The 27940-nt window shown below is 36.8% G+C and overlaps 1 protein-coding gene and 1 pseudogene across 1 annotated transcript; one reads left to right on the top strand and one right to left on the bottom strand.

The window, feature by feature from the left end:
- Positions 1-2885: 2885 nt before the first annotated feature.
- LOC130984113 (nuclear transport factor 2-like) lies at positions 2886-3456 on the top strand (annotated as a pseudogene).
- Positions 3457-9009: 5553 nt separating this feature from the next.
- LOC130984097 (uncharacterized) lies at positions 9010-10794 on the bottom strand. The gene is made up of 6 exons (XM_057907573.1): positions 10582-10794; positions 10283-10486; positions 10062-10154; positions 9855-9962; positions 9376-9744; positions 9010-9057 (listed from the first exon to the last, which is right to left on the bottom strand). Exons 1-6 carry the CDS (start codon positions 10792-10794, stop codon positions 9010-9012), a joined length of 1035 nt encoding a protein of 344 aa, XP_057763556.1.
- Positions 10795-27940: the final 17146 nt, after the last annotated feature.

Raw genomic sequence — 27940 nt, 5'->3', positions numbered from 1 at the left:
CTGCTCTGAGCGTGGTCACTGTGCTAAGAATGCTGAGAATGGTGGCTACCATGACTGTAGGCCGGTGACTGTGGTATATAATAAGGAATCGGCTCAAACACTGCATGCTGTGGGGCAGGTGGCTGTGGGACAGGTGGCTGTGGGTCGACCCTAACAAACAGAAGATATGACATCTGACGTATCTCCTGATGGACTCCTCAGTGTCCAACGGCTCTGCGTCTCTGATACGTCGAACCAAACCCAACTTTATATAAGACTTCGCATTATGACTGACTGATGGCTCACGACCGAATATCGCTATGCCCTGACTTTGAACAAACTCGCTACTACTGTCTGTCCATCCACTGACAGGCTCTCCATCAATGGGTAGGCCGAATATATGAGCGACATCCTCTAATATCACTGTAACCTCACCGATCGGCAATACAAAGGTGTGAGTTTCAGGCCTCCACCTTTCAACCAGAGCAGCTAACATGGGGTGAAATCCTTTTATGACTCCAATTCTAGAGACGTGGTAGAAACCCGTGGCGCGTAAGTAGTTCTCCACTATCGGATTCCACGTCTGTGGCGGATCCAGTTTACGCACCAACAAATTCCTGTTAGGCTGCATCAACAAAGATATATGTTACTTTAATTAAATAATAATCCTTATAAATATTATAATAAACATTCACATATTTATGCGATAACAATATTTAATAATATTTATCTTTTACGTATTATTTAATAATCTTTATTTATAATTTTATTTATTTATTTAGTTTCTTAATAACAATATAGTATAATATACTATTTTATACATTTTACATATTTAAGTTATTATAATATTTACTTACTCATATATATGCGCAACATATATTTTTACAAAGTCAAAATACTTTTTTTTATTCTTCAACATATTCATAATAACAAAAATTATAACAAATTATACATAATATTATTATTATTATTATTATTATTATTATTATTATTATTATTATTATTATTATTATTAACGTTTACTTTATAAAAACTATTGTTATATTCTTAAAATATTTATAAAATACACAAAATAATATTCTCATTACAAAATATACATGTATAAAAAAATAAAAATATATATAAAATAAAATAAACTTTACTCTAAATACAGCAAAAAAAAAAAAGAATTTATCCACTTACATAAATAGGATGATCCAAATAGTTGATAATATGTTTTTCAGGCGCCAAATAATTACGTACCATTTTTTTTAATCCTTTGAACTAATATTATTTTTCTTTCACCGTATAAATTTAACTCACCACTATTCACTACTACTCACTATACTCTCACTACACTCTCCTCACTAATATTACCTACAGACTAACCCACTTCATTCTTTCCTTCTCCTCACTATACTTCATCTCAAAGACCATGGATGGAGAAGAAGAGAGCCCAACGCATGCATATATATATATATATATATATATATATATATATATATATATATATATATATATATGTCAAGGAGTTTCACTGGCGTTGGTTTCATCACGCCCCCGCGTGGTGCAGACATCGGGACTCGGCGCAGCTTCACGGACCTCCATGTATCACGCCCCCCGCGTAGTGAGTCACCACGCCCCCGGCGTGCTGCCACCTTGCTCTCCAGCTCACTCACCACGCCCCCGGCGTGCTTCCACCTTGCTCTCTAACTCACTCACCATGCCCCTAACGTGCTGCCACCTGGCTCTTCCTCTCAGCCACCACGCCCCCGGCGTGCTGCCACCTGGCTATCTGCTCAGCCACCACGCCTCCGGAGTGTTGAACGTGACCTCCACCCATCCGCAATTTCCCTCCTTGGCCAATATTCGGCTAATACACCAACACTGCCTCCATAAAGAAAATAATTTCCGCTTGCAATGCACCCAAAAGTTCGAGGAATAGTTGGCAATATATATTCTATTCATAAATATTTAATTTGAATTCGTTTAGATAGGATTGTCTATTTGATCTGTTACAAATAGAGTAAAGTAAGGTACAAATTTATTTACAGATAGAATAGGATATGAATTTAGGGTATATCTTATTTTATTTTATTTGTATTTCGAATATATTATATAATATATATGTCAAAATTATGTATATAATAAAAAAAGTGAATGTTAAATTTATAATTTATTTATAAAAATTTAAAATAATTATTAAGTTAATTAATAATCATATTATTTATAATTTTATATTAATTTTTTTAAGATTTTATTATTTTTTATTTTAATTTTAACATAATTTTTTATTTTTTATTTTATTAATATGTATGAAATTTGAAATGGTTGAATTTTATATTTATTTAAAATTTTTTTTATTTTTCTACGAATAGAGTTAAATACGATAGGGTTTAGAACTTTAGGGTGCATGTAGGGTTAAGATTGAGACATTCTCAACTCGCGGTAGGATAAGGTAGAATTTTGAGAAAATTTTCAGGTATATGTAGGGTTAAGATTGGGTAATGCTAGGTAAACAAAAAAAAAACAGCCAAAATTTGCCTTATTTAGCATTCATTAATTGTCGCAACAATTAATGAATGTTAAATAAGGCAAGTTATGGCTGATTTTGGCTGATTTTCTTTGGTTACCAAGCATTTTCGATGTTAGAATATAATTGGGATCAATTAGTATTATTTAGTATATCTAAATATTTATTATAGGAGATTATGGCTTTATTATTACGATTCTCTTAGTATCTATAAATATCCTTTTATATTGTATCATTCTAGATAATTTGAATACATTCAATAACATAAACGGGGAGCTTTAGAGATCTCACTCTACTCAACCGCCTCCTCTCACACTCACCTCTTCTTCCCTCTCTTTCTCTCTCTGTCTCTCTCCTTCTCTCACTCCTAGGTTTTGATTTCCCCTTCGAAAAGATGGCATTGTCTGATGGATCCCCGACCCTGCAGATGGTTGGCAATGCTTTTGTGGAGCAGTATTACTCTATCCTGCATCAAGATCCAGGCCAAGTTCATAGATTTTACCACGATACTAGTGTCCTAAGTCGGTCTGAAGATGACGGTATCATGACAACGGTGACCACTATAGAAGACATCAATAAAATGATACTATCACTGGACTACACAAGCTTTAGGGTAGAGATTTTGAGTGCTGATGATCAACCGTCTTATAAAGAAGGGGTGATGATTGTCGTGACTGGCTGCTTAATTGGAAGTGACAATTTAAAGAAAAAGTTTACTCAGTCATTTTTTCTAGCTCCACAGGACAAAGGATACTATGTTTTGAATGATGTATTTAGATATGTTGGTGAATACAACTCAATTGAGATTGAATTTGTGCCAGTAAATGATGTTGTTGAAAGTGCCCAAGCTGATGCTTTTACTCCTGAACCAGAGCCAATTTCTATTCCTGAAAGCATTTCACCTAGTTAAGTAGCTACTGTGAATGCTGAAACTAGCATTAACAAAGAAGCAAGTTAATCACTGAAGATTGTCCGTCCTAGTTAAAGATTAATTTATCTTTAAAATTAATTTTTTTATTTCTGAATGAAAAAGCTAGAAGGATATTCTTTATTCTCATATTTCAAAATACAAAAATATTCAATATATGTAAACCCCGGTTAAATTAGTAGATAATTAGTCAATAAATTAGTTTTTAATAAGGAGGATTAAAAATGTGAATATTATATCAAAATAGGGTAGAGCTCATCGAAACGAGAATTTTGACACCAATTTCAAAAAAATCGATCTAAAATTGGACCGAACGGGCCGAACCGGTTAAACCGGGCCCAAACCGGGCCGTGGACCCAACCGGACCAGCCCTTTAAGTGAACCCACGTTCTTCTTCTCCCCATTTTTGGCAGCGTCGAAGAGCATCAGGGAGAGGAAAGAAAGAACGTCAAATTGTTACGTTAACTTCCGATCCCCGTAACTTCTCCGTCCGAGCTCCAATCGCCGCACCGTTTGCGGCCAAGCGTTCACCGCGTCGAGCTCTACATTTCTACCGGAACAATTTCATTGGTAACTTGTTTAATCACTCTCAGCTTCATCTTCCCCCAATTTTTGAATTGTAAGTGGGAATATTAAATTTCTTTGATTTCTGATGTTTTAGGATCCAATTAGCTTGAGAGAAACGTTCACTCTTGCTTATGTGAAGCTTGGGTAAGGTGAGGATACGATAATTCTATTTTATTTTCATTGAATTTGAGCTTTAAGTATTAAATTATATATATGTGTTATGAATGTGTATTAGGTTGTGAATAAATAATTGGAGCTTGAAATTGTGAATACTGGAACTTAGAGGAAGCGGATTAGTTGAGTTTTGAGGGGCTGTTTTGGTTTTGAATAAATAGCTTTGGTTGTTACGTGAAAATCGGCTAAGGTATGGTTTAGGTTTCTTGCATTTAATATATAATGTTCTGTGAAAACTTAGGCTAGACGGCCTTAGGATAAGTTGGAATGCAGGTGTATGTTTAATGTTTAGTAATTTGTCGATGAATACATTTGGTTGAAGTTTATTGGATAATTAGTTATTAATCTTGGATGGTGAATGTTATTGTTGATGAACATGGTTGGTTTAGTGCTAATGATTTGGTGAATTATTGATTTGAGATATTTTGTGTTAGAAGCCTAGGATTAGTGAACTATGATCCTTAGTTGAATTTTGGTTGTTGGATTTGAATATTGTATGAATATAATTGTTAATCTGAAGTAGATTTATTGTGGTGACTGTTATGATGATGAGGAAGGGTATGTTGAATTGAAAAGAAAGCAGGTTTGGACCCGAAAAGGGTGGCAAAGTCCAAGTTTTAGAGGAGATGCTGTCAAAATTTTATAAAAATTAGAGATTTTGTTTATATGATTATTTGAAAAGATTTAGATTCAAAGGGTATATGGTTTGATTTAGAGTTATTAAGGAAATGAGCATGTTTTAAGTTTGATTCATTTAGAAAATAATGAATTATGTTTTGAATTGGAATTATTGATGGACGGAATGGGAGGTGTGACAATGAAGGATAAGGATTGAATATGATTGACGTATAATGATGAATGAGATGCGATTAAGAATGATGTGGATGTTGATGAATTATAATTGAATTATTTATATGGCTTATGAATTTGACTAATCTGAGATACGAGATTCCCTGGATTAAGTGCCGTGGCTTGCCACCACGTGTACCAGGTTGAAAACTCGATACTCTGTTGACCCTACGACGTAAGTGTGTGACCGGACACTATATAAATTCCCGGAAATGTTACCCCCATTGAGTATTATTGATTATTTGAGAAAAACTATGCATAGACTCTTGGGGATGCACGTCGGGGGACAGTCTAAGTACAATTCAGACTTGTCAGGTTGGCTGGATAACCGACAGATGAGCCTCATCAGCCATAGGACAGGCATGCATCATATGCATATTACTTGAATTACTTGCTAGTGTATTAACTGGGTGTGCCTAAATGTACTTGCCATGTTAAATGTATATTTGTTATCTGCAGTACTTGTAACCTTCTTGTGCTTGCGTTTGTTTGTTTACTTGTCCGTGAAAATGCATGATGGAGTTGGAGGTAAGGAGGAATGGCAGAATGGGATTTAGATTTAAGGTTAAGTTAAGTTAGGTTTAAATATCCTTAGTAAACCACCTTTTATGGCTTCTATTTAATACTTTAAGCTCTATAATCTGAGTGTCGGCGTTCTAGGATTGCCTTTGGCATTCCCAGGACCTTATATATTATGTGTGTGGCACCTTTACCATACTGAGAACCTCCGGTTCTCATTCCATACTATGTTGTTGATTTTCAGATGCAGGTCGAGAGGCATCTCGTTAGGCGTCTGGACTCTTGAAGCGGAGTGGTTACTGGGTTATTTTGTTATGCTATGATGTATATATATGTACTTAGCTTTCTCTCCACATAACTTATTCTTTTTGATCCTCCTAGAGGTGTATGGAGAGGCAGGATTTTGTTTATGTACATTTGGGTTTTGGATATGTATATATATGTATATATGTGTGTATATTCTCCGGCCAGTCTTGACTTCGCAGGCTGAGTCAGGAGCTCGTTATTTTGTATCTTTGACTCTCTGTTCCTGTTTTGAGTTACTTTACACTTGACAGCTGTAACTTTCTTAGCACGCAAGTTAACTCATTTCTCGAGCGTTGCGCTTTTACATTTGCGATTTTTATTTCCTCTATTCTTCAAGGCTCCTAGCATATTATAATTCTTCTGCTATTATGTGTACTAATTTTATTTTAGAGGTCGTAACACCACACTACCTCTGTTTTACGACTTAAGCGTAATGCTTAGTGTGGTAGGGTGTTACAATATACGCTAAAAGTTAATCAATAAATCACTCTTTAATTTTTATATGTCTGTTAATTTTTATTCTTTAATTAAATAATTAACAGCAAAAATATCAAATATGATAAAAAAAGATTTATAATAAATAAATAATTAAATTTATTTAAAATAGTATAATAAAAATTTGAAATATTAAATATAATTTTTTAAAATAAAATAATAAATTTGACTGTCTCTAATTTTAGACATTACATCACAAATTTATGTATACTATTCACTTATATATATACCAATATTTTTAAAAAATTTTATTCACCATTTGACATTATAAAAGTTCAAACCTGAATGTAGTATATTAAAAGACATACTAATATGTTATTTCAACTAAGTATTAGCTGTGATATATTATAATTTCGACATGTGTGATGGTTTCAGTTTTTTCTTTGGAAAATCCATGAGTACATTTTTCCTTTTTTTTGGTGAGTGGGTATTATTTTTTTTTCTTTTTGGTGAATTTGAGGGATCAAGGATTCTAGAAAACAAGAAGCAAAGAAATTCACAAAACAAGAAAATAAAAAAGGAAACACTAACTAGCTACTCCCTCTCAGTCTTAGGGACCCGAAGCTATCACAGTACAGCATGGTACTAACACCATGGGAAAATTCAAAGGTATGTAAATCAAAGAGAAGATCGTGATCCATTTTTGCAAGAAAATTAGTAACACAGTTTACTTCTCTTAAGGTATGTAACCAGTTAATCTGATTCAGACGTCTTATCATAATTTGGATCTCTTTCACGAGAGGGTAGCAAGGAGGGTGGTGTTTTGGTAGACCTTCTTTGATAAATTAGACGACTATCATAGAATCTGATTCTATGACAACTAGTATATGTTTCTGTACGGGATAATTAATAAAAATATATATTTTTATTTTAAAAGATATTAAACAAAATATATATAATAATAATTATTATAAATATTTTATAAAATTGTAATTAAAATCAAAGTTTAATTTTTTTAATGTTAAAAATATTAAAAATAATCAGTATTTGTTTTAATTAATTTAGATTAGTTGAGTGATCACCTTATTCGTTTATCTAAGTAAGTATTAGAATTTTGAATCTAGCATTGTGTATGTAATAATTGATTGACTAGCAGCAGATCCTTAATAAGTGGAGTTTTAATTTGTGGAGGATTAGTTCTCGATCTGCTGAGTTGAAAAATACAGTGAAAGAAAATAGTATTTGTCATAAAAGTAGAACAATTCTCATTGATGATAGCAATAATACTTATGGAGATTTGCCTTTGTTGAAATTTAACTGTGATAGTTTTATTTATTGGTATCATATTCATTCAGGAAGTCACTACAAGAAAACAAGCTTTTTGCTACGCTTTTAAAGCGTGGCGAAAAGTCCAAAAAAGCGTAGCGATAGCTTTTCGCCACGCTTTTTGAGATACCGGCACGCTTTTCAAAGGGTCACAACTGCAAGGGTGCCGGTTGCTATATCGCCACGCTTTTGGTGACCTATCGCCACGCTTTTGTTTTTGCCACGCTTTTACATATGGCCACGCTTTAAAAGCGTGGCCATATGTATGACATATGGCCACGCTTTGAAAGCGACCCAATAGGTAGATATGGCTACGCTTTAAAAGCGTGCCAATAGCGTACCATATGGCTACGCTTTTTAAGCGTGCCAATAGTAAGACATATCGCTACGCTTTAAAAGCGTGACAATAGCCTTGAGATACAGCTACGCTTTTAAAGCGTGCCTGTTGTTGCCTACTGTAACGTTATGGTCACACGTTCAAAGCGTGGCAACAAGTGGAGATATGGCTACGCTTTTGAGGCGTGCCAATAGCAAGACATATGGCTACGCTTTTAAAGCGTGCCAATAGCTGTGAGATACAGCTACACTTATAAAGCGTGGCTGTTGATTGCTGTTGTACAATAGGACCACTCTTTTAATGCTTGGCTGTAAGTTCAGTACCTATATTAGCACTCTTTTTTTTATAAACCTTAATCATGGATAATTTTAAAATTTAAAAGATGACTACAAACTTTAAATCAACTAATCCTTCTTCATAAACTTGTCATAGAAAAAAAGTGTTTGATCACATGATATACTCTAAACAAAATACCAAAAATCAAAGTCTCATCCACTAGCAATTTCCTAATACATGAGTTACAATTCCAACATGGGTTACATTATCTACTTCATTTACACTTCGTTACAAAATACAAAAGTTCATGATTACTGATCATCATTGTGAGAGAAATTGTTTTCAGCACTGCCTTGCAAAATTTTAAATATTGTTGTGTGTTAGTGCATCTTATACCAAACCAAAAAATTAAAAGACATATTATCAAACAAACTATGTTATAATCGTACAATAATTATAACCAGCAAAGGCTTTTCTTTCATTGAAAGCCACTATACTTTTTTTGTTCTTAAAGTTTTCAAAAAAGAGAAAGGGTACTGATATAGGAAGCTAACAATCAAACAGCCCCCTCCCCCCTTTTTTTTGCTGCAAGTGTCACATGTTTTACACAACAGTGACATGTATCACCCTAACTCCTAATATATTTCACAACCAAATTAACCAAATTAACAGTCACATGCATACTAGCAACTGGAGAATCAATACAAATTGCATATGGATCAATTCTATAACTGATTCCTTCTTCTGATTAATATTTAAGGTGGGAAAAGAAAGAAAGAAAACCAATCCCCAATAAATAAATCAAGCAAAATGAAATATACCATGAGAGCCATTAATTCCTTCTGGAGTCTACAAAAATAAAAACAAACAAAACCATTAAAATTCAATTATGGTTTCTTTTCTTTCCCTTTTTCCAATTTAATTAGGAAAAAGTGCAAATCTTCAAAGATTTCTCGTGTTTTCCAAAATTGAGATTCAATGCCACACTAGACACAAAACAAAACACCACTAAAGCTTCAACAAATTGGAATTCAGATTTTAATTCAACACCATTAGCACCGTCTATAAACTTTTGTCTCACTATCATCACATGTCCAAAATCAACAACAACAATAAGTTAACTACTTTGGTTGGAAATATATCGAATATCCAAAGATAGTGACTTACATCTTTGGGTGGAATATGAGTTGATTCTGAGCTTCGAGGAGTATTTCTTGGTCTGCTACTTGAGGCATCCAAAGGAGAATTTTGGGCAGCTTGCACTAAGGCTGCTACCTCTTCCTCACTCATTCCAGGGTTGACTTGGTGCACCAATACTTTTAGTAAACTGCATACACCGTCCATCTTCTTCTCTAATGATTCAACCTTGTTGTTGTATTCAACTTTGACTTGTCGAATCTCCTCATCCTTTTTAAGAGAGCTTCTTGTAATCGAAGCCCCATAACAACGAACTCGACCTGGTTGGTCATTTCCTAGCACTCCTACAAATGCATCCTCATCATTTTTCCCTGCCTCTATTCGGGTTTGAAGTTCAGCCTGTCAAAAGTGAGGAGCAATAAAATACAAAGCCGCATTAACTAAATATTAATAGAAATCACTATAGAATTTATATTGTACAAATCCAAATACAAATACAAAAAACTCACAATTGTGCTTTGTGTTTTAGCATCAATTTCTTTTCCTTTTTTACTTGTGCGAGTTGCTATGAAAACTTCAACTCTTGATGGTTCTTCACTATTCTCTTTAGAGTCGCGCTAGAGTACATATAAAAAAATTTACATGAAGCATACTAACTAGAAAACTACAACATGAATATAAATGAGAAATCACAAAAAATATCAATCTTATATTACCAGCTGCTTGCGCACTATTCCAAAATTTGTGGAACCCATCCGGTGAGGACATGTTTGCTTTGACCTATTTTCAGCATTTTTAGTAGACACAGCCTAAATATAAATATGAAAAAGTGATGTTATTATTCTTAATAAACATGCTTTCTTGTTTTTTCAAAATCACACTACCTTTTCCCAAAACACCAAATTTAATCACATAAAGAACAAAAAGACAATATTACCTTGACAGTCGGAAGACTCCAATACCGAATTAGTTTGCGAAATTGAACCTCAGGGATCTCTAACGGTCGGTTCTTTATCATTTCTTTCTTTGTGTTGTACTTCAAGAAATGTTCCTTTTTTATTTCGCCTTTGTATTTTTTCCATGCACGACAAAATCCCTTCATTACCCATGGCTTTGAAGTTATTGGAAGAATGAATTTTTGCTAAAAAATACAACAAATTAGAATGTCAAAGGTTAGCATTAATAAAGTAACAAATAAATTTTAAAAACATTATCTATAATGCTATATTTACATACATTGGCATACTCCCACATGTCCTCTTTGATGTTTTTAGGCACACCATGCCAACTAGTATATAGCAAAGTCACAAAACGAGGATTTCTAACTGTTGTGCCCAAAAGTTGGTTGAGGTTAGATACAACCTCCTTGGTTGGACCTATAGGTTGCCCTCCAAAAAATTCCACCTCCCGTCGATCATTAAAATCAGTGGCATGAAGCTTTTTGCACATTGTCTTTCCACGAGTTTTCTTCTTTATTGTGCCTAATTCTGATTAAAATAACAGAATTTTAACTCAAATCAACTTAGAAGTAATACAAGCTATATTTTGACAATAAGGTAAAACAATAAGGTAATACAGCCTTGAAATCCAATGCACCAAAAAATGATACTTTCTACTCAGCTCTGAACAATTGCTGATATGGATCCAAAATTAAAAGAGAGGTTACCAGACATATATATTAGCATAAGGAAAGTATACACTGAAATAGTGAAACTAATACAAGTTAAACAACCAAATAAACAGCAACCTCATGGTGAAGAAAGTAAACATACACTTTCAAGTTATGGAACAAGCCTAAAATTTGGACGGTACAAAAATGTCCTTTCAAGCAAGGGGAATCACAATCTAATAACTACACACAAAAAGCCCTAATTCTTACTAACATTTGGACTAGACATGCTTTTGCATAGAAAAAGCGCGTCGGGGAGATTACAAACATTAGCAGGGTTGAGCAGCCCCCCCAACAAAAAAAACACACACACACACACAGCAAAACCCGAAGCTTTCAATTCAAAGATTCAAATTTTCAAAAAAGATAAATAAATGCAACCAAAATTGCAAAAGCAGCACCAAAAAGAAAAACTTACGAATTGAAAAAGTACAGAAACCAGAACACCAATCATCAGCTACACACAAACTAAGAATCCCCAAAGCCTGCAGTGTAAACCAAACCCCATAAGAATAGCCACTATGACTTCAGAATCGGGTGAAGAATCTGCAGTTATTCGACGTGTTTTAGTTCCAAACGCAACAATTGGATCTGATGTATACAATTCTCACTGCAAGCCCCAGGTCCAAGGTCAGAAATTATAATAAAAACAATGAATAATTAAAAAAAAAACAGAATGAAAACTTAGAGTCATCCTCATGAATCTGACTGCAGAAAAACAAAAAGAGGAGAAACCTACAGCCTTCTTTGAAGCTGGAACTGGCGCTTTTCCACCTTGTCAGATGTTACAGCTTTGTCGTTCTTCACGGAAGCGAAGAAGCAGGAAGCAAATGGCAGCACGGAAGGGAGGGCTTCGTCCTCGTTCTTCACGGAAGCGAGGAAGCAGGAAGCGAGCGGCAGTGCGAAAGGGAGGGCTTCGTCGTTCTTCGTTGGAATGTTGTCGTCGCGGTGAGGGCAGGGGTTAGGGCTTTTGAAGAAGGGTTAAGGCGAGCACAATGAAGAAGGGTTAGCTAGGGCTTTCAAAGGGGGCAGCGGTGAGGCACAACGGAGATTGGTGGTCGCCATTGGGGCTTTCGAAGGAGGAGTCAGGGCAAGGCACAAAAAAGGAGTTAGCTAGGGCTTTTTTTTCTAAGTCTTTGAATCACGAAGGGGCTAGGGCAGGCGTTTTTGTTTTATTCGAGCTTCTTTAATTTTTTTTTCTGAGGGAACTTTTTGGCCACGCTTTTCAAGCGTGCCAAAAGGCTTGTAGGAAACGGCCACGCTTCTGAAACGTCACAATAACAAATTTCTGTTGCCACGCTTTAAAAGCGTGCCGAAATCTCTCTATGGCTACGCTTTTTAAGCGTGGTAGAAAAAAACGTGGCTAAATCTCGCATCAACTGCCACCCTCATAAAAGCGTGGCCATTGACCCTTTTCGCCACGCTTTTAAAGCGTAGCAAAAAAAAGCGTAGCCAAATCTCTATTCAAACGCCACCCTCACATAAGCGTGGCCATATACCACTTTTCGCCACGCTTTTAAAGCGTAGCAAAAAAAAAGCGTGGCCATAGGCCTTTTTTCTTGTAGTGAGTCAAACAATATAATCAACGTTGTTACGAGCTAAAATTTTATATTTTATGACATAATTTTTAAGTTTCTAAACTTATAAACTAATCTCATTATAAAAGCTATTAGATTGATTAATATTTCTTAGTAATATTATCAAAATACCGTTATTGAGTATATTAGTTTGTGTAAAAAGAAACTATAATAACTTTTGTTATTTAATATATAATTTATTGTATTGAAAAATGAATTATTATTCCTAGATTGGTAAATATATATTTTTTTCCATTTTTATATCATTTTATTTAACAATAATTGCCATTAAAGAAAAAATGAATGATTATAATATCTTATAATATGATATTACAAAATAATTTTTTATTTTAAAATTAATTCTAATTAGTGAAAAAAATTCAAAATATTTTCTTACACAAATTTAAATTTAAATTTGAATTTAGAATTGATTAACAACTCACCTTTTTTAAAAGTTTAATAACAAAAACAAAATTAGTTAACTGCAAAATATTCATTATTTAATAATTTTAATTATTTAAATTTTAATTACCAAAAATTGAATTAGAAATTAATTATAACTTAATAATCAAAGATATATATATATATATATATATATATATATATATATATATATTAGTGTGCAAATAATAATATCAAATTGCATCATTAGAAGAATTAGCATTCCAAGTAGAATTTTATCCAAAAAAAAGTAAAATTGCATATATATAGTAAATTTAAAAAATAAGGATTGTTAAGTAATTATGTTTTTTTTAATTAAATAATAAAAAATATTATAAACTATATTCTTTCATAAATAACCCTTTTAAGTTGTACGTTATGTTTGGCATGATTTATTTGTATATAATTTAAATTGGCATTGTTTTTATAACGATCATTTATTCTTAATAATTGTTAGAGTTTTTTATGTCTTACAATAATTATCTATAAAGAAGAAACATACATATTTTTAAAAAGTTATTAAATAAATTTATTCTTTTTGTCCTATTTTTACATTAAAAAAATTTTTGTTCTATCTTTTTTCAACTATTATCATGTTATTATAATTGTTAAATAATATTGAAAAAGAATCTTTAAAAATAGAAATAGTGATGACACTACGAATAATTAATTCAATAGAATTAAACTTAAACGAATAAGATGATTCAATTAATTATACAGATAATAGTATATTTTATAAATATCAATAATAAAAATAGTCTCACTAATGTAAATGATGAATACAATAATTATATTAAAAAAATAATTACATAATTGCATAATTTTTAAGATCCTATATGATTGAATTTAATGGAGAAATTAAAAAACATCTATACGATAATGTCCTAATATTTCAGCATACTATAAATTATACTATAATTTTATATATCATATTATAACTTTAAGTCAACTCCTTAAACACATGAAGTACACATGATAAAAGAGAATATTACAAAATAAAATTATAGTAAGACAATTTAAAAACACCGTAAAAAAGACACATATCTTTTGTTAATCAAAAGCTAGAAGGGAAAAATATGCGCCTAATCATGAGCAACTAAAATAGATAAAAATCTTTAAAAATATAAAAAAATTAAATGTATAAGTAGTGATAAAAGAATTAAAAACTAAATAAATTACAAAAATTGTACCCTAAACACAAGAAAGAGAGAAAGAGATAAAAGAGAGAAAAGAGAACGAATAAGTAAAAAATACATTATGATCTCGTATAAATAGATAACATTGAAAAAAATAAACTAATTAAATTAATTCATGTATTTCGTTATCATATTTATTATTTACTAAAATAATTTGATATTTACTCTGATCAAATCAAATTAAATAATTAATTGATATAATTAATTATAATTAATCAATTTATATAAATTATAAATAAATTGTGAAATTTAAATGTCTAATCAAATTAATTAATTGATATCATTAATTAGTTATAATTGATTTGCTTTACAGAATTAAAAGTAATAAATCGAAAAATACTCTTAGAAGCATGCCACGTCAACTCCATCATTAAGTGTAGAAACCCGATTTTTATATAATAGAATAGATAGAATAGATGTGGTTGTAACCGTTAGTCGCAACGAGGTGCAGTCTTTTAACAATAGCACAGAACTCAGCATGCATAATTGAGCAGCTCCCTAAATTGCAAGAGAAACTTTTGATAAATCTCCCCAGGCTGTCTCTCATCACTCCTCCATAGGTTACATTGTTACTACTTGTAAGGAAGGAGCCATCTACATTGATCTTGATGAAACTTTCTCCTGGCGGGTACCATCTAATAAGAAGACTAGATGTGAAAGTTTTATTACCAGTCAGTATAGAATTTTAAATCACTTTGAGAATTTCTTTGACACGATTATGGATGGATTCCACAACTCCGCTAGGATGTAAAGCACTTTTATCAAACACTAGTTTGTTACGAGCAAACCATAAAGAAGAAAGGGTAACCCAAAAGTGCATGACCACTTTGTTGGAGGGACAGATTATTTAAGAGCCACTTTTTCCTATCAAGATTAAAGAAATTAGGAACATGCTCTTGAGGCTTGAGTGCTTCCCACACTGTTCTAGCAAAATTGCAATCACTACAACAAATAAGGGTTTTCGTAACGGTCAAAAACCGTTGCTATAAATCAGAAAACCATTCTTAAAATTTTAGACAACGGTTCAACAACGATTTTTGACCTGTGGTATATGCGGCCGTTGCCAATACTCAAAGACAACGGTTTTTTACCTAAGGCAACGGAAACAAAAAAACCGTTGCCATAGTTACTGGCATAGACAATGATTTTTACAATCATTTTTAAGGAACGGTTTTAAACCGTTACTGTATAGACAACGGTTTTAAATCGTTACTGTATAGACAACGGTTTAGAACCGTTTTATACCATAGTTGAATAGGCAACGATTTTAAACTGTTGTAATTTTGTTGTTCACAAAGACACCGGTTTTAAATTGTTGCTTTCGTTTTTTTTTTTTTTTTGCAATGATTTTAATACCATTGTCATTGTGTGTCTGCCTTTGGCAACGGTTTTAACACCATTGTCTTTTGTAACTTTTGACAACGGTTTTTGTAATTATTTAATTTTTTATTTGCAACAATTTTCTCATGTTGTAGTGAAATTAGTTCCAACTATTTTTTTAATTTAGTGTCAATAAATGATCATAACTAGTTGAATCAAATTACTAAAAAAAAACTAATTGAACATATACCATCAAATATGATATATAAAGTATTATGTAAAATCCACAATCTCACATTACATCATCATTGCAAAATACCATAATACTAGTCTAAGTCATAATTACTTCTAATTGTATCATCATCATTTTTCAAAATACCATAATACTAGGCTAAATCATCATAACAATCTCGAACTATATCATCTAAATTTGCAACAAATACAATAATAAAAGAGAGTTAAAAAAGCTAAGTAGCAAGTAGGTTTATCATCATAATGTCCATAAGTTCATGACTTTTACTCTCTAACATTTGTACTTCAAAAAATACATTATGATCTTATAAATAGATGATATTGAAAAAAATAAACTAATTAAATTAATTCATGTATTTCATTATAATATTTATTATTTACTAAAATAATTTGATATTTACTCTGATCAAATCAAATTAAATAATTAATTGATATAATTAATTATAATTAATCAATTTATATAAATTATAATAAATTGTGGGATTTAAATGTCTAATCAAATTAATTAATTGATATCATTAATTAGTTATAATTGATTTGCTTTACAGAATTAAAAGTAATAAATCGGGAAACACTCTCAAAAGCATACCACGTTAGCTCCATCATTAAGTGCAGAAACCCGATTTTTATATAATAGAATAGATAGAATAGATGTGGTTGTAACCGTTAGTCGCAACGAGGTGCAGTCCTTTAACAATAGCCTAGAGCTCAACATGCATAATTGAGCAGCTCCCTAAATTGCAAGAGAAACCTTTGATAAATCTCCCCAGACCGTCTCTCATCACTCCTCTACAAGTTGCATTGTTACTACTTGTAAGGAATGAGCCATCTACATTGATCTTGATAAAATCTTCCCCTGGCGGGTACCATCTAATAAGAAGACCAAATGTGATAGTTTTATTACCAGTCAGTATAGAATTTTTAATTACTTTGAGAATTTCTTTGACATGATTATGGATGGATTCCACAACTCCTTTAGGATGCAAAGCATTTTTATCAAACACTAGTTTGTTACGAGCAAACCATAAAGAAAAAAGGGTAACCCAAAAGTGCATGACCACTTTTTTTAAGGCAAAATGATCTCCTTGCTTCTAAGGCAAATGTGGGGACAGGGATATAATCCTTTGAACCACTTGGTCCGGGAGCCATCCTTTCAATTTCTCGTTTTCCCACTCACCTGAAATAGTTAGAAAATCCATTAAAGAATAATCATAATCGACTAGATTAATTACCTGAGATGCGTGTTGATTAAGGCTCCCAAAATCAGGGACTCAATTGTGCTCCCAAAACTTTATGCGAGATCCATCACCAATATGCCAAATGAAATTGCTTTGGATGTCTTTTCAAGTAGAGCAAACTCCCTTCCAAAGGTTTGAGTCGCTACTTCTTCTCGTAACATTGGGCATAATGTCGTTGCCACATCTGTACTTAGCTCACAACATTCTAGCTCAGAGGGAGTCCTTCCTTCCAATTAGGATCCAACCAATTTTCATCATATAAGCTTGATTAAGCTCCTTTACATGTCTGATGCCCATTCTCCTAGATCTTTTGGGCTTGCCGACAGTCTTCCAATCAAGGAGATGAATTTTCTTTGAATTCTAAGAATCCCCCCATATGAAGCTCTTACATTTATGGTCAATAAAATTACAAGTAGATATAGGTAGAACAGCAAGTTGCATAGTATAACTAGGGATAGTAGAAAGGATTGATCTCACCAGGGTGATTCTGCCTGCCAAAGACAAGGGTGTAGCTTTCCAATTGTTAAGCCTCGCATTGATTTTGGCCTCGATGTCCTTGTAGGTGTCTTTTGTAATTCTCGAATGAATAAATGGAACACTAAGATATTTTCCAAGGTCATCTATTCTAGTGAAGTTCAAAAACTCACTGATTTCACTTCTGACACTATGCCCGACCCCGACGTTCTGGGAGAAGAAATTCTGGTTTTATCATTACTAATCTTCTGGCCAAATGTAAAACCCGGTTAATTAACGGCTAATTAACCCATAAATGAGAATTTATTCTAGAAAGCCTAAAATGTGATTTTTATGGCTAAATGTGATAGAGGAGACTGAGACGAGAATTTTGGTACCAATTTTATAGAATTCGGACCAAGATTGGACCGAACGGGCCAAACCGGGCCAACCGGACCCAAAGTGGGCCCTTGGCCCAACATAGCTTAACCAAAACCCTAGTTTTCAGCACTCTCTCTCCTCATTTGTTACACACACAAGCTGAAATTAGAAAGAAAGGGAGGAAGAACACTCTCTCAAGTTCTCTCCCTTGGTTGATCTTCAAACCACCATAACTTTTGATCTAGAGCTCCGATTGCCACCCCGTTTGCGGCCACGCGTTCACCGCGGAGAGCTCTACAAAACCCATACAACCAATCTTGAGGTAAGCCACGTGTTGCTGTTCGAAATCTCAGCCCTTATTTTCGAGTTTCATGGGTTGAATGTTGAGATTTTGGGTTCTTTGATGTTATAGGACCCAACTCTCTTGAAGGAGAAGGTTAATCTTGTCTCCTTGGACCTTGGAGGTGGTAAGATTCTCAACCCTAGTGTATTTTGTTGTTCTATGATGTTTGGGTTTTGAGATGTTGTGTATGGGTATGATGATTGTGGCTTAGGTTGTGTATATGTAAATATTGGAGCTTGATTGGTGACTTTGAAAAGTTTGGGAAGGGTTGGTGGTGAAAAATCTGTTCTTGGAGGTGTTGAGGCCTTGAGAGCTTGTGGATAAGTGGTTTGGAAGGGCTCCGGTGGAGCTTGGGAAATTCGGCTAAGGTATGGTTTCGGTTTCCCGTATCTAATATGTAATGTGGTAGGAAATACTTAGGCTAGAGGCCCTAAGATAGGCATTGAATGGTTGATGTTGTTGAATGATTGAGATATATGATGTGGTCATATATGTGATGATGATTATTGATGCCTTGGTGGTATGATGTATGAGAAATATGCATGTTGTGATATATGCTTGATGATTGGTTATGGTTGAATTGTGTGTTGGACCATGTTGAAGGTGAGTATGATGTTGATTGTGTACAATAATAGTTTATTGGAATTGGTGTTGTTGAAAATTGGCATGAGGAATAGTATATGATATGTCAATATGTTTGAGTTTGAGCCACTTGGGTGAAGTGGGCTAAAATGATGAGATAGTGATTTTGGTAAATTGTGGTAATGTGTCAATGTGTGAGTTGAGGAGGCTTGATGTTGAGTTTGATACATTTTGATTGTTTTCAAAGAAAAGGGATGAAATTGGCATGTTTGATTGACTTTGAAAGGAGTTGAAAATGGTTTGTTTTGAAAATGGCATATTGTGGTTTTGTATGAAAATATGGTTTTTGGGCATACTTTGACGGGACATAACTTGGACTACGGATCTCCGTTTTGTACCAAATCTATTTAGAAATGAAATTGGATCCGGGATGTCCATGCCGTTCGAAGAACGGGTGAAAAACGATTTAAAATGAGGAAGTTATGTCCGTTGGAAGATTGGGGTTTAAATCTGTGAATTCTGCAGCTTTTAACTTAGAAAATTTTTAGCAGAATGACCCCTTGCGCGTGGGCGCACCTGGCGCGTGCGCGCCGATCTTCCGAGAAGTGCCATCCACGCGTATGCGTGATGTGCGCGGGCGCGCCGATTGTGCTGCACCCAATGCCCAGTCATTTTCCCGAGAGTTATGCCAGAACTGTGCCTGTGTTGTGCCTGGGGCATGAGAGCACCCACGCGTACGCGTGGGTGACGCGTGCGCGTCGATTGGCAAGTTTTGAATCCACGCGTTAGCGTGCATGACGCTTGCGCGTCGATGAGTTTTCGAGGCCATCCACGCGTGCGCGTGGAGTGCGCGTACGCGTGGCCCTGTTTTCATCCCAAAGGTGATTTTTGAGTTTTAAAAGCCAAATCTCATACTTCTAAGCCTCCGATCTCACCATTTATGTCTTAAATCATTATGACATGCCTAGCTATTAGAAAGGGGCTAGTGAATGAGTTAACTTGCGAGTGAAGCAAGGGAAATATGTATGATCAATGAGGATCAAGATGATTATGTGAGATGCGGAGGATGGTGGTGGAAGTGCTTGTTATGCCATGGGCCGAAAGGCTGGAATTGTTAATGAATTGGCTGGTTATGGATTTAACCGTGAGCCGGAGTAGCTGTGTATGCTATGAATATTGGCTGGTTCTGGATTGAACCGTGAGCCGGAATGGCTGATATGGATGTTGATCCATGGATGAGAATTCATGCATGTTGATGCTGAATTATTGATAATTGTGATTTGCACTTCCACTATCAGAGATACGAGTTTCCCTGGGTAGTAGCAGTGGCTAGCCACCACGTGCTCCAGGTTGAGGCTTGAGACTCTGTTAACCCTATGTCGTAAGTGTGGCCGGGCACTGTGAAAGGCCCGGATGAGCTCGAACCCCCGTAAATATTCACCAGTGAGGGTGATGGATATGGATCATGTTTATGATCAAGTTTATAACGAGTATAACTCGAGTTTGGGGATGCACGACAGAGGGACAGTCCAATGGTTAGCGACCAGGACTTGTCGGGTTGGCTCTATAACCGACAAGATGATATCATCGGCCACTAGGGACAGGCATTCATCATATGCATACTATGTGAACTGTTTGAGATTGCCTATTTGACTGCATATTACTTGCTAATTGTCTAAATGTCTTATCTGCTACTATTTGTATATTCTTTGTTTGATATATCTGTGTTTGCTATAATATACTCCTGCTGGTGGTTGGGAGGTTTGAAGGAATTGGAAAGGGAAGTATTAGTTAGACTGAAGAATCTTTAGTCAGATACCCTGATATGGTTTAGCTTGTTTATAAGCTTTGATATTATCTGGAGGGAGTTATAGGATTGCCTTTGGCTTTCCTCTATTATTATGTATTATATATGTGGAAGCTGTTACCATGCTGGGGACCTCTGGTTCTCACCCATGCGAATTTTGTGGTTTTCAGATGCAGGACGTGAGGTGTCCCGCTGATGCATGCTGGAGACTCTATATTGCGAAGATCCTTTATTCTCGGGGCTATGTTTTGGTTTATATGTTTTTCTTAGATACTTTGATCTCCATTAAATAATACAAACTGTGATGACTCCTCTTATGGGAGATTTTGGAGAATAGGTTTTATGTATTTGTGTCCCTTTGGGTTTCCTTGAGGTTTTCCTTATTTTATCATATGTATATGTTGTTATGCTCGGACCGGTTATCTTCGCAGCCGGATTTTGAGCCTTGATATTCCTGTTTTTGACACTCTTTTATATATATATAATCTCGCGTTGGTTTATCCTTGTTCGTTACGTTATCGATCGGAGTGTTGCGCTTTTGAGTTGCGGTTTTTGTTTACCCCTTTTTCTACAAAGGCTCCTAGTTATAATTAATCATTCTTACTACTATACGTACTAAATTTTTATTTTTAGAGGTCGTAATACCTTGCCATCTCTGAATTATGACTTAAGCATAAGGCTCTGTATGGTAGGGTGTTACATTATGGTATCAGAGCAGTTCGTTCCTGTAGAGCCTGAGGAATGGACTGACTATGCTTCTGTGCATTCTCTGTGTGTGTGTTATGTGCCATTAGTATATCTGCTTGATATAATTGGCATAAACGTTCATGAGCATGCATTTGGAACTTTGAAGCACTAGACTTCCGATATTGAGACTGATCAACTTAATATCGATTGTTTGGTGTGTATTGGAACCAGATGGCGCCTCGTGGATGCGGTAGAGGTAGTGTGAGAGGTCGTACGAATGCTCGTGCACCGGAGAATAACTCGAATAACCCGGTAGACCTTATGGCGGTATTGGGGAACATGGCTGCGGCTTTGTGGGCCACTGCAGAGGCTCTTGGACAACAGATGAGCAACCATGGCAACGACGGAAATAGAGCTCAGGGACCAATAGAGATCAGAACTTCCGTTGTGTTGGTGAACAAGTGTGGGGTTGCTGAAGAGTATGTGAAGAAGGCAGCTGCTGAGAGAGGGAGTCACAAGGGATCATTCCCACGGAACCGAGGGAAGAGCTTTGCACCTAGAGGTCCGCCTTTCAAGAGGGGAGGCTCCTTCAGGAGGCCCAACAACAACAACTCCCAAGGAAAGAAGTTTGGGAAGCAGCCTCAGAATGATCAAGCTTGCACTAGGTGTGGGAGTCACCATCCGGGAGCACCATGCAAGGCCGGATGGGGTTTGTGCTACAATTGTGGAAAAGCGGGGCATAAAGCCGCCAATTGTCTGGAGAGGCAGAAACAAGGTGCTGGGAAGGCACAACAGACTGGTCGGGTGTTCACCACTTCGGCTGTAGGAGCTGAGGGATCTGAGACACTTATTCGAGGTAACGGTGAATTAGCTGGTCAAACCTTAAATGCCTTATTTGATTCGGGAGCATCACATTCATTCATTGCATTTGAGAAAGCCCATGAGTTAGGGTTAAAGATTGTAACCTTAGGTTATGACCTAAAGGTATATAATGCTACCCATGAAGCCATGGTGACTAGGCTAGGATGTCCGGAAGTTTCTTTTAGGTTCAAGCAGCGTGATTTTGTTCATAATTTGGTCTGTTTACCGATGGTCGGTCTTGATCTTATCTTGGGATTGGATTGGTTATCTAAGAACCATGTCCTGCTTGATTGTTCTACAAAGTCGGTGTATTTTATGCCGGAAGATACAGAAGGGCCGGTCGTGGTGAATAATTATTACTTGAACTCGATGATGGTGAACTGTTCTGGATTCGAACGTCAGGGTATCATGTTGCTAACCGCGGGTGTTTCGGAAGATGATCAAAGGTTGGAACAGATTCCGGTTGTGTGTGAGTTTCCGGAAGTGTTTCCCGATGATATTGATGAGTTTCCACCTAACCGAGAGGTTGAGTTTGCTATTGAGTTGGTGCCCGGGGCGGGACCAATCTCAAGTGCTCCTTATAGGATGTCACCGTTAGAGATGAACGAGCTAAAGTCTCAGTTAGAGGATTTGTTGGGAAAGAATTTTATACGACCAAGTGTTTCTCCATGGAGTGCTCCAGTGTTATTGGTGAAGAAGAAAGATGGGAGTATGCGGCTCTGTGTGGATTACAGGCAGTTGAACAAGGTTACAATAAAGAATAAGTACCCATTGCCGAGAATTGATGATCTCATGGATCAGTTACAAGGAGCTAGAGTTTTCTCTAAGATTGACTTGCGATCCGGTTATCACCAGATAAGGGTGAGGGGCGAGGATATCCCTAAGACCGCTTTCAGGACTCGTTATGGTCACTACGAGTACACTGTGATGTCTTTTGGGTTGACGAACGCTCCTGCGGTATTCATGGATTACATGAATAGAGTCTTCCGTCCGTTTCTGGATAAATTCGTTGTTGTCTTCATTGATGACATACTAATTTATTCCAAGACTGAAGAAGAGCATGCGGAACACTTGAGGACCGTATTGCAGATTCTAAAGGAGAAGAAACTTTATGCAAAACTGTCTAAGTGTGAGTTTTGGAAGAGTAAGGTGAAGTTTTTGGGCCATGTGGTGAGCAAGAAGGGAATAGCAGTAGATCCAACTAAGGTGGAGGCGGTGATGGACTGGAAACAACCAACCACCATAACAGAGATAAGGAGTTTTCTGGGTCTAGCTGGCTATTACCGAAGGTTTATCAAGGGCTTTTCACAGATAGCTTTGCCATTGACAAAGTTAACCCGCAAAGACACTCCGTTTGTTTGGACTCCTGAGTGCGAGGAGAGCTTTCAGACATTGAAGAAAAAGTTGACCACTGCACCTGTGTTAGTGTTACCCGAGTCGAATGAGCCATTTGAGGTGTATTGTGATGCCTCATTGAAGGGTCTAGGGTGCGTGCTGATGCAGCATCGTAATGTGGTGGCGTATGCCTCACGACAGTTGAGACCTCATGAAGTTAGTTACCCTACGCACGATTTGGAACTCGCTGCGGTTGTGTTTGCCTTGAAGGTGTGGAGACATTATCTCTATGGGGTTAAGTTCTAAGTTTTCTCTGATCATAAGAGCTTGAAGTACCTCTTTGATCAGAAAGAGCTCAATATGAGGCAGAGGAGGTGGATGGAATTGTTGAAAGACTACGACTTTGAGTTGCATTACCATCCGGGAAAGGCGAACGTAGTGGCGGATGCGTTAAGTCGGAAGTCGTTATATGCGGCTTGGATGATGCTTCAAGAGGAGAAGTTGCTCAAGGGATTCGAGAGTCTGAAAATCGGTGCTCGAGAAGTATCCGGAACTTTGTGTTTGAGCCGATTAGAGATCTCAAGTGATTTTAAGACCGAACTCCTAAAGGCTCATCAAAATGATGAAGCGTTATGGAAGGGGTTACCGGCTATTGAGCAAGGAAAACGGTGGAGAGTGTCGGAAGAAAAAGATGGGTTATGGAGATTCAAGGGTAGAATCATTGTGCCGGATGTTGGCACTTTGAGGCAAGATATCTTAAAGGAGGCACACAAAAGCGGATTCTCCATTCACCCGGGAAGTACTAAGATGTACCATGATTTAAAGGCGATGTTTTGGTGGCCGGGTATGAAGAATGATGTGGCGGAATATGTTTCAAAGTGCTTAACTTGTCAAAAGGTAAAGATTGAACATCAAAAGCCCGCCGGTATGTTACAACCTTTAGAGATTCCACAATGGAAGTGGGAAAGTATTGCAATGGACTTTGTGTCAGGATTGCCAAGGACTAGGACTGGTTTTGATGCTATTTGGGTGATTGTGGACCGATTGACGAAGTCAGCTCACTTTTTACCCATTCGGATGACTTACACCCTTGAGGAGCTAGCACGGTTATATATAAAGGAGATTGTGAGACTTCATGGTGTACCTGCTACTATAATCTCTGATAGAGATCCTCGTTTCACTTCAAGGTTTTGGGGTGCATTTCAGAAAGCTTTTGGAACCCGATTAAGCTTGAGCACGGCTTACCATCCTCAAACAGATGGTCAATCTGAGAGGACGATCCAAACACTAGAGGATATGTTGAGAGCTTGTGTTTTGGACCAACCGGTGAGTTGGGATCGATATATGCCATTAGTGGAGTTTGCATACAATAATAGTTATCATACGAGCATCGGAATGGCTCCGTATGAGGCCTTGTATGGGAGGAAATGTCAATCTCCGCTATGTTGGTATGAAGCTGGAGAGAAAAGCTTGTTGGGGCCAGAAATGATAGCTGAGACTACTGAACAAGTCAAGAAAATCCGTGATAGGATGCTTACGGCGCAGAGTCGTCAAAAGAGTTACGCCGATCAGAGGCGAAAGCCCTTAGAATTTGAGGAAGGAGACCATGTTTTCCTTAAGGTTACTCCGACCACGGGAGTAGGTAGGGCGATTAAAGCAAAGAAGTTGAATCCTCGATACATTGGTCCATTTCAGATCCTAGAGAGGATTGGACCGGTGGCGTATCGGATGGCTCTACCACCTCATCTTTCGAACCTGCACGACGTGTTTCACGTGTCGCAGCTTCGGAAGTACACTCCTGATGCTAGTCATGTGTTGGAACCTAAATCGGTTCAGTTGAGGGAAGATTTGACGATTCCAGTGGCTCCGGTCAGAATTGATGATACTAGTATCAAACGGTTGCGTGGAAAAGATGTTTCACTAGTCAAAGTGGCATGGAGTCGAGGCGGTGTTGAGGAACACACTTGAGAACTTGAGTCAGAGATGCGATCGGATTATCCGCATTTATTCTCAGGTAATTGCATTTGAATTTTGTGGGCAAAATTCCCAATTAGGTGGGTAGGATGTAAAACCCGGTTAATTAACGGCTAATTAACCCATAAATGAGAATTTATTCTAGAAAGCCTAAAATGTGATTTTTATGGCTAAATGTGATAGAGGAGACTGAGACGAGAATTTTGGTACCAATTTTATAGAATTCTGACCAAGATTGGACCGAACGGGCCAAACCGGGCCAACCGGACCCAAAGTGGGCCCTTGGCCCAACATAGCTTAACCAAAACCCTAGTTTTCAGCACTCTCTCTCCTCATTTGTTACACACACAAGCTGAAATTAGAAAGAAAGGGAGGAAGAACACTCTCTCAAGTTCTCTCCCTTGGTTGATCTTCAAACCACCATAACTTTTGATCTAGAGCTCCGATTGCCGCCCCGTTTGCGGCCACGCGTTCACCGCGGAGAGCTCTACAAAACCCATACAACCAATCTTGAGGTAAGCCACGTGTTGCTGTTCGAAATCTCAGCCCTTATTTTCGAGTTTCATGGGTTGAATGTTGAGATTTTGGGTTCTTTGATGTTATAGGACCCAACTCTCTTGAAGGAGAAGGTTAATCTTGTCTCCTTGGACCTTGGAGGTGGTAAGATTCTCAACCCTAGTGTATTTTTTTGTTCTATGATGTTTGGGTTTTGAGATGTTGTGTATGGGTATGATGATTGTGGCTTAGGTTGTGTATATGTAAATATTGGAGCTTGATTGGTGACTTTGAAAAGTTTGGGAAGGGTTGGTGGTGAAAAATCTGTTCTTGGAGGTGTTGAGGCCTTGAGAGCTTGTGGATAAGTGGTTTGGAAGGGCTCCGGTGGAGCTTGGGAAATTCGGCTAAGGTATGGTTTCGGTTTCCCGTATCTAATATGTAATGTGGTAGGAAATACTTAGGCTAGAGGCCCTAAGATAGGCATTGAATGGTTGATGTTGTTGAATGATTGAGATATATGATGTGGTCATATATGTGATGATGATTATTGATGCCTTGGTGGTATGATGTATGAGAAATATGCATGTTGTGATATATGCTTGATGATTGGTTATGGTTGAATTGTGTGTTGGACCATGTTGAAGGTGAGTATGATGTTGATTGTGTACAATAATGGTTTATTGGAATTGGTGTTGTTGAAAATTGGCATGAGGAATAGTATATGATATGTCAATATGTTTGAGTTTGAGCCACTTGGGTGAAGTGGGCTAAAATGATGAGATAGTGATTTTGGTAAATTGTGGTAATGTGTCAATGTGTGAGTTGAGGAGGCTTGATGTTGAGTTTGATACATTTTGATTGTTTTCAAAGAAAAGGGATGAAATTGGCATGTTTTGATTGACTTTGAAAGGAGTTGAAAATGGTTTGTTTTGAAAATGGCATATTGTGGTTTTGTATGAAAATATGGTTTTTGGGCATACTTTGACGGGACATAACTTGGACTACGGATCTCCGTTTTGTACCAAATCTATTTAGAAATGAAATTGGATCCGGGATGTCCATGCCGTTCGAAGAACGGGTGAAAAACGATTTAAAATGAGGAAGTTATGTCCGTTGGAAGATTGGGGTTTAAATCTGTGAATTCTGCAGCTTTTAACTTAGAAAATTTTTAGCAGAATGACCCCTTGCGCGTGGGCGCACCTGGCGCGTGCGCGCCGATCTTCCGAGAAGTGCCATCCACGCGTATGCGTGATGTGCGCGGGCGCGCCGATTGTGCTGCACCCAATGCCCAGTCATTTTCCCGAGAGTTATGCCAGAACTGTGCCTGTGTTGTGCCTGGGGCATGAGAGCACCCACGCGTACGCGTGGGTGACGCGTGCGCGTCGATTGGCAAGTTTTGAATCCACGCGTTAGCGTGCATGACGCTTGCGCGTCGATGAGTTTTCGAGGCCATCCACGCGTGCGCGTGGAGTGCGCGTACGCGTGGCCCTGTTTTCATCCCAAAGGTGATTTTTGAGTTTTAAAAGCCAAATCTCATACTTCTAAGCCTCCGATCTCACCATTTATGTCTTAAATCATTATGACATGCCTAGCTATTAGAAAGGGGCTAGTGAATGAGTTAACTTGCGAGTGAAGCAAGGGAAATATGTATGATCAATGAGGATCAAGATGATTATGTGAGATGCGGAGGATGGTGGTGGAAGTGCTTGTTATGCCATGGGCCGAAAGGCTGGAATTGTTAATGAATTGGCTGGTTATGGATTTAACCGTGAGCCGGAGTAGCTGTGTATGCTATGAATATTGGCTGGTTCTGGATTGAACCGTGAGCCGGAATGGCTGATATGGATGTTGATCCATGGATGAGAATTCATGCATGTTGATGCTGAATTATTGATAATTGTGATTTGCACTTCCACTATCAGAGATACGAGTTTCCCTGGGTAGTAGCAGTGGCTAGCCACCACGTGCTCCAGGTTGAGGCTTG

This window comes from Arachis stenosperma, chromosome 1, assembly GCF_014773155.1.
Source record: "Arachis stenosperma cultivar V10309 chromosome 1, arast.V10309.gnm1.PFL2, whole genome shotgun sequence".
Classification (NCBI taxonomy): Eukaryota; Viridiplantae; Streptophyta; class Magnoliopsida; order Fabales; family Fabaceae; genus Arachis; species Arachis stenosperma.
Note: the sequence above shows the minus strand (reverse complement) of the source record. Positions and strands in the feature narration are given on the sequence as shown.